Raw genomic sequence first — 8,088 nt, 5'->3', positions numbered from 1 at the left:
CTGGTATCACGAGGCATCATCTTACACAAGGCTCTGCTAAAAGTACTAGAACTACTACCTTACTTGAATCTAGTCATGTGAAGGTGGATGCTCGGAGTACTTATTATATCATCAGAGTTACTTCCTTTGGTTCTCTTCCATGCCTCTCTTTTTTTCTGTAAATTTATCATACTTTGACACGTTGGGAGATATCTTTGCTTAAGTGAGCGCAAATATAATATATAAATATACATGTACATATATGTGTGCATGCCTAAAGAAAGGTACCATTAGACTCATTTCCTCAAACAGAATAACAAAGCATAAAAGGCCAAAACTCGAGTTCCATCCAAAAATGATTCTTTGGCCTCTTCTCTATTTACTTTATGATCAAATGAATTTTAAAAGAAGCCTTTGACACTAGTCATCTTAAGTAATATTAAAAAATATGTGAGAACATTTTTTATTGCCATATTTTCCTTCCTACTTTGAGGAGGGTTTCTATGACTCATTCATAGAAACAAACCCTACACTGCATATCAAAATTTAGGTCAGATTGCATGGGTCTCAATATTCCGCTATTTAGCGGATTTCCGCTACCGCCATTTCCTCCGCTAAACTCCACTACCGCGACAGCGGGCCAATCAGAAAGAGAGTTGCTGGGAGCAGGGTGACTGCCAGGCCCCGGGAATTTACCTTGCTTTGATAAATCGATGGTTTTTATTTCAGCATTCTAGGGTTCAAAGGTATAATAAAAAAGGGTGTTTTGCGAAAATGGGCTTCTGTGGCGATCACCCGGAAATTCCTCCTTTTTTAGAATTCTGAGTTGAGACCCACGGATTGTGACCTTTCTCGGGCAATGAATTACTGTTAATTACACATAAAAGTACCAAAACAGCAAAGATTGAGAGACTTTGCACATTCTACTATATCATTAGTTACTTCCTTTGGTTCTCTTCAATGCCTCTCTTTTTTCCTGTAAATTCACCATCCCTCGAAGTGTTGGAGATATCTGATACGAGTAAAGCAAAGTCTCAAAGCCATTCTTCAAAATTTCAGGCATTGTCATTGATGACGATTTTTACAACTCCTGAAAAAAAAATCTACCCCTTCACATCGCATATCAAAATTTAAGTCAGTTCGTTTCCATTTTCTCAATGCATAGGGCCCCCAAATACAATGACAGAGTAAATGAAGGGAAGCGCCACACATAATATGTACTGTCAACAACCACTACATGAGCAAAACAAAGGCATCCTGCGAAATTGCTAGCACCATTTGCCTATGAATTCATTATGAAAACACTGCTTTAAGAAGTTGCACTTGGAGTAGTAACTATGTTGTCAAGGGTTTCGGAGAAAAATAACCAGGCTGGCCGATTGATCGATTGATATATATTCATTTGGAGAAGAACTCGATCTAGATTTGAGGGAAACTTCAAAGCCATTTTTCTTGCTTTGTTTCCACACATTTCCTTACAATACTGACCAGATCTTACAAAACACTGAAGCTATCTTTAGAATTTTTAAGTAATGTTGTTCAGAAATTATTTTTGTACGAGAAAATTGCAATAAAACCCAATTCCTCAAAATGCACCATCTGGTAGCTTTCACCAGGCACACACACACACACACATATACCATGTGTATATTACAGAATATTGGAAAAGTAGATTGTACACTCAACAGCTGAAAACATGTAAGCCAAAAGTTCAGAATTGCAGTTCCTATCTTCATTTCGCACAGCTCAGGTAAATGGCCTGCATGACACAACATAGGTGCGGAACAATACAGAACTTTGACCCAATGAGCTAGAATTCGATAGAAGGGAGGTTTTTAATTTTTAGTAAAGTGGTGAAAGCGTGGTTTACAAGAAAATACTGTGACATGAACCATAAGAAAACATCATCGTTCAAGTGTATCAAGCAAGAAACGACACACGCTTCATTTATTTGTGCTTCGTTTTAAAACGACTACATATCACAACTACGCACAATAATATACAACAAATTTATATAATAGTCATAACTGTACATGAATTCTGTTGATTTAATAAAAGTTGGTTTTATAAATTAAAAATAAACTCTTGGTATACAGTCTTCCATTTGCAATCAATCCTCTGTGCTTCCTTCTAAATATGCACCTATTTATCTTGAGTTACCACAATATACCATTGCCCTCCACTACACTCCACTAAATATAGTAAACTGATTTCTTGAAATGAATTTTGCCAAGTAAAAACAAACGGTTTACAGTCTTTGGTCACATTCACTCGGGCTTCCTTTCAACTTGCGCAACTATTACTCCAAACTCCCTCAATAATATGCCATGCACAGTTACAACTCCACCACATGCAATGTGCTGACTGTGAAATTCAATTCTTTTTTTAATTTAGAAAATCACAAGTCTTGAGACATGCACTGTCTTCATTAAATATAACATCAAATTTCACGGTCTACTACTCAACTAAAATTTGATGATTATAGATATCCAGTTATAAAAATACATTTACTAAAGTGACAAAAAAACTTTTTATTTTACTCGAAGGGGCCTGATATGCTTACTATAAAAACTTAAAACCTCATCTCTTTCCCGTAAAAATTTTTTCTTGCGTGGTTCCTCACCATAGGCACAAACTGGATTTGAAGAGCACTAAGTACTTGAGAATACATCCTGAGGATTAGGTAACATCTGTTGGCAGTACTGGTACTGTGAATTTGCAAAAGGCTGCAAAATAGTTTTCACTTTCGAACTGTGCTGCGTACAAGTCAGTGAGGTTTTTACCTGGTACATATTTATCAGTGAATGATACACTGAAGCAATCATTTTGAAATAGTGCTCCAGAGCAACAAATAATGCCAGATCTTGTTGGGTCTCAAAGCATAGGATAAAGACCCAAACTGACAATAGTGTACTTACAGCGTAAATCATAATCTAACAAAGAAATGGTTAACAGAACAAACAAACGTGGCAGTGTTGTTCTACAGACTCATTCCAGATATGATAAAGTGCATGAATATTACCATGACAGTGCACATTCATCTTTTTTCCCCCAGTCCACTAAAGAGTAGCCACATCTTATACAAGGCAGCAGTCCTGCCACAGCTACACCAATAGTTTCTATATGTTATCGTAAAATTGCACAAATGTAAGTGAACATGTGTTATTGAAGCTTGGTGAGTTCGTTTACAGTAATCGAAAATAAAGTTGAATTATTTTTCAGCCATTCGTCGTATGCATTCTATTAACTGTGCTTTCTGATGACATTATAGACAGTTCCACTCTGAAATAAATACAAACACAAATTATCATGGTTAGCGTCACTTAACCCAATATGACCTCACTAGAAAATATGATTACAGTCAACTTCTCTTCACATTGTGGAATAAAGAGCAACAGATAATGTATAAAATACAAGAAAACAGAACAAAAAAACAAATCTTTGTTATGCATGTACTTATTTATTTAGCAGTAACATTCGCTGACATCAAGACTCCTCTACCTATATGTTTAGACATATTATCACACCACTTTCATTATCTTTAAAAAACATTTTTTTTGTAGAGGTTTTACGGCGTTCGCAACTGCTTAAAGTCAGTTGTTTCTTTAGTAGAGGTTTTACAGCACTCGCAACTGCATAAGGTCAAATGAGCGCCAGAAGATTAGAGGTGTTACAAGAGAAAAACAATCATAAAAAAGAAGAAGGGAAGATAAGGACCATAGACGGTAGGAAAGAAGGAGCAAACCACACCAGAGCACCCGCCAACCACCCACTTTCATAATATATCTCATCTTACAACCACCACAAATTAACAAACAAAGAGACTAACAGACTTTATTAAGCAGTATTTAAAGTTTTAAGATTTTTACTTTAAGATACTTGCAACACAAATAGGTCATGTCATATAGATCTATGAGCTGAAGACTTGAGATGTTACAAGAGGGTAACATGCAAAAAAAAAAGGAGGAAAGGTAAGGACCATATTTTTTTAAAGAAAAAAGGAGCAAACCACACTAGAGCATCTGCCAACCACCCACACTAACTCTATCTAAGGCCAGTCAAGTAAAGAATATAGATGGCAATACTAAGCCAAAGTCCCAAAACAGTGGAGCACATACCATATAGATAAATGCAAAAAGTAGTTTGTATCTCCTATTAAATCTATTTGGTCAAAGGGTCAGACAAATAATGATTTGACCAATTGCCTGGAATAGAAAAAGAAAAAGAACAAAGTGTGGTACAGTTTCAGAATTCAGTTTATGCTCTGTGCTCCATAATTTGAATATTTGAATTAAATATTACATGTCTGCACAGTGTTTTCTCAAACATGCACCAAATCGGAGAGCTGCTAAAAGGTGCAATTTCTTCATTAGAATGCCCATTCTATACCACCAACACATTAGGCTCTGAAAACGCACAAAATCAAACCTACCTGAGTTCACGAGGTAGATACGTTCGATCAAGATTGTGCTCAAGAATCACCAGTGAGGACAAGGTCTTCAGTGAGGGTTCTGAAAGCACACAAAGTCCATGAAATTACTAAATTAAATATAAAATCATTTAAAGGTTTCTTATAATGGCGTAGCACAATATATTTAAACAATTTTATAACCGACTACATCCTGCCTAATAGCTAAACTGAAATTCTGCTCCAGTAACAGCAACATATGCCCAAGACTGCGCTGTAGACATATTTCATATGCCTCGATAATTTGCTGCCTAGTACTCTATAAACGTATCACGTAAGGCAGCTAAAACTCGTGTTTTGTTTCATTGCTATCTCAGCTTCTATTAAATTTTGAATAAAGAGAGTGACATCCTTTGAAAGCTTACCATTTCAGTTGTGAGGTCATGTCTACACATATAGACTAATGGACGGGGACTGCAGGTTCTATAACCGAAAACAGATCAAGGTGTGTTATATTTCTTACACACGTCACGTGAAACAGTCAGAGAAGTCAAGTGGACTTGAAACACTTGTTCAGTCTCAGTTGTTTGCATTGTTAATGTTATGGCTTGTTCTACCCAGATCTTGTCTTTAGTTTTAGTAAGTTTTAGACCTTGTCTATGGACAAAGCCATCTCTTCATTTCTCCTTCTATTGATACATAGTTTGATTGGAAGCGTGAGCTTTGTTACAGATAGAAAAAAGAGAAGTGTGTTGTCTTTATAACACACATCGTGCGGACAGAGCCAACGTATAGAATCAGAGCGCTTGTTCAGTTTCAATACATTAGAGTTGTTTACATCATTATGGCTTGTTCTAAGAAGGTCATGTCAATGGATGAATTCATCTCTTCATTGCTCTAGCTATTGATATAAGTTTTACCGATCTGTCTCTTATAAAAAGCCAACAAACATCGATTAAAGATTATGACCCGAGACATCTCGTGACGGTGAAATTTTCCTTATCATGGGGTGCATATACGGAGAGCAGTCAAGGGCTTAAAGTCCCAAAGACAAGTCAGCACACATAAGAACTATTGAAAAAAACCGACTCACTATCACTTTGACATCCTGAAATGAAGCGAAAGAAAAACCCAAAAGAAAAAAAAAAGTAATAGAAACCAATTTTCATTCTCAAACAGAATGCCCCAAAGCGTTTCAATCAAATCAAGAGAAAAAGATAAAGATAAAGTCTATAAATTTACTAACAGAGGAATACATATATATATATATATTCATTTTGCCTTCTAGGGTTGAAGTAATATTCTTTATTTTACCCTCTCACGTTGACAGACTCTAAGCGTTCTGACACTGAATAATTGATCTGACAAATCAAAACTTTTCACAACATGAATCTAGTGTCAAATCTAAAGCCTGAGCAACACCAGTGTTCAGAGACCAACTTACCAAAATCTAAGACAAACAAATCAGAACGATCGATGAGGTCTGAATCTGTTTGTCTTAAGGGTGCCCCTTTGTCTGGGCTTTTTGGGCTGGTTCCCCCGAAGAAGTAGACTTTGGAGCCTACCACACAAGCACACTGTCTTCTTCGGGGAGATGGACACTTGCCAGGAACTTCAAGTTCTGTCCATTGCATTGTAGCTGAAAAAAGAAAAGGACGTACAATCTCAAAGTCAAATTGAAAATCGAAATTGTGCAGGTTGACTGCCCCTTGCAACACTGTAAGGTTATTTGCAGGGCAGGACCTCCGAAATGAACATGCATTCCCAGCAGAACTGATCAGTGTAAAGTGCCTTTCCTGAGGACAAAGGATCAGATCAAACTGAGCCCTGAGCCATCAATCCGCAATCTTATGATTACAGGAGTCTTTCTATTATGGTAGAGGGTTTTACGGCGCTCGCAGCTGCATATACCATGTGTATATTACAGAATATTGGAAAAGTAGATTGTACACTCAACAGCTGAAAACATGTAAGCCAAAAGTTCTGAATTGCAGTTCCTATCTTCATTTCGCACAGCTCAGGTAAATGGCCTGCATGACACAACATAGGTGCGGAACAATACAGAACTTTGACCCAATGAGCTAGAATTCGATAGAAGGGCGGTTTTTAATTTTTAGTAAAGTGGTGAAAGCGTGGTTTACAAGAAAATACTGTGACATGAACCATAAGAAAACATCATCGTTCAAGTGTATCAAGCAAGAAACGACACACGCTTCATTTATTTGTGCTTCGTTTTAAAACGACTACATATCACAACTACGCACAATAATATACAACAAATTTATATAATAGTCATAACTGTACATGAATTCTGTTGATTTAATAAAAGTTGGTTTTATAAATTAAAAATAAACTCTTGGTATACAGTCTTCCATTTGCAATCAATCCTCTGTGCTTCCTTCTAAATATGCACCTATTTATCTTGAGTTACCACAATATACCATTGCCCTCCACTACACTCCACTAAATATAGTAAACTGATTTCTTGAAATGAATTTTGCCAAGTAAAAACAAACGGTTTACAGTCTTTGGTCACATTCACTCGGGCTTCCTTTCAACTTGCGCAACTATTACTCCAAACTCCCTCAATAATATGCCATGCACAGTTACAACTCCACCACATGCAATGTGCTGACTGTGAAATTCAATTCTTTTTTTAATTTAGAAAATCACAAGTCTTGAGACATGCACTGTCTTCATTAAATATAACATCAAATTTCACGGTCTACTACTCAACTAAAATTTGATGATTATAGATATCCAGTTATAAAAATACATTTACTAAAGTGACAAAAAAACTTGTTATTTTACTCGAAGGGGCATGATATGCTTACTATAAAAACTTAAAACCTCATCTCTTTCCCGTAATTTTTTTTTCTTGCGTGGTTCCTCACCATAGGCACAAACTGGATTTGAAGAGCACTAAGTACTTGTGAATACATCCTGAGGATTAGGTAACATCTGTTGGCAGTACTGGTACTGTGAATTTGCAAAAGGCTGCAAAATAGTTTTCACTTTCGAACTGTGCTGCGTACAAGTCAGTGAGGTTTTTACCTGGTACACATTTATCAGTGAATGATACACTGAAGCAATCATTTTGAAATAGTGCTCCAGAGCAACAAATAATGCCAGATCTTGTTGGGTCTCAAAGCATAGGATAAAGACCCAAACTGACAATAGTGTACTTACAGCATAAATCATAATCTAACAAAGAAATGGTTAACAGAACAAACAAACGTGGCAGTGTTGTTCTACAGACTCATTCCAGATATGATAAAGTGCATGAATATTACCATGACAGTGCACATTCATCTTTTTTTCCCCAGTCCACTAAAGAGTAGCCACATCTTATACAAGGCAGCAGTCCTGCCACAGCTACACCAATAGTTTCTATATGTTATCGTAAAATTGCACAAATGTAAGTGAACATGTGTTATTGAAGCTTGGTGAGTTCGTTTACAGTAATCGAAAATAAAGTTGAATTATTTTTCAGCCATTCGTCGTATGCATTCTATTAACTGTGCTTTCTGATGACATTATAGACAGTTCCACTCTGAAATAAATACAAACACAAATTATCATGGTTAGCGTCACTTAACCCAATATGACCTCACTAGAAAATATGATTACAGTCAACTTCTCTTCACATTGTGGAATAAAGAGCAAGCAACAGATAATGTGTTAATTAAAGGAAAGCAGAA

At 36.4% G+C, this 8,088-nt stretch overlaps 1 protein-coding gene across 1 annotated transcript in view; it reads right to left on the bottom strand.

Annotated features, from left to right (window-relative positions):
- Nucleotides 1-1,886: 1,886 nt before the first annotated feature.
- Nucleotides 1,887-8,088, bottom strand: part of LOC101853564 (kelch domain-containing protein 3) — a 24,673-nt gene continuing 18,471 nt past the window's right edge. The window contains exons 8-10 of the mRNA XM_005100461.3: nucleotides 5,832-6,026; nucleotides 4,412-4,490; nucleotides 1,887-3,261 (exon numbers count right to left, since the gene is read on the bottom strand). Coding sequence (XP_005100518.1) covers nucleotides 3,198-3,261; nucleotides 4,412-4,490; nucleotides 5,832-6,026 — 338 coding nt within the window. The 3' untranslated portion in view covers nucleotides 1,887-3,197. The remainder of the gene's footprint in view (nucleotides 3,262-4,411; nucleotides 4,491-5,831; nucleotides 6,027-8,088) is intronic.

This window comes from Aplysia californica, unplaced genomic scaffold, assembly GCF_000002075.1.
Source record: "Aplysia californica isolate F4 #8 unplaced genomic scaffold, AplCal3.0 scaffold00248, whole genome shotgun sequence".
NCBI lineage: Eukaryota > Metazoa > Mollusca > Gastropoda > Aplysiida > Aplysiidae > Aplysia > Aplysia californica.
Note: the sequence above shows the minus strand (reverse complement) of the source record. Positions and strands in the feature narration are given on the sequence as shown.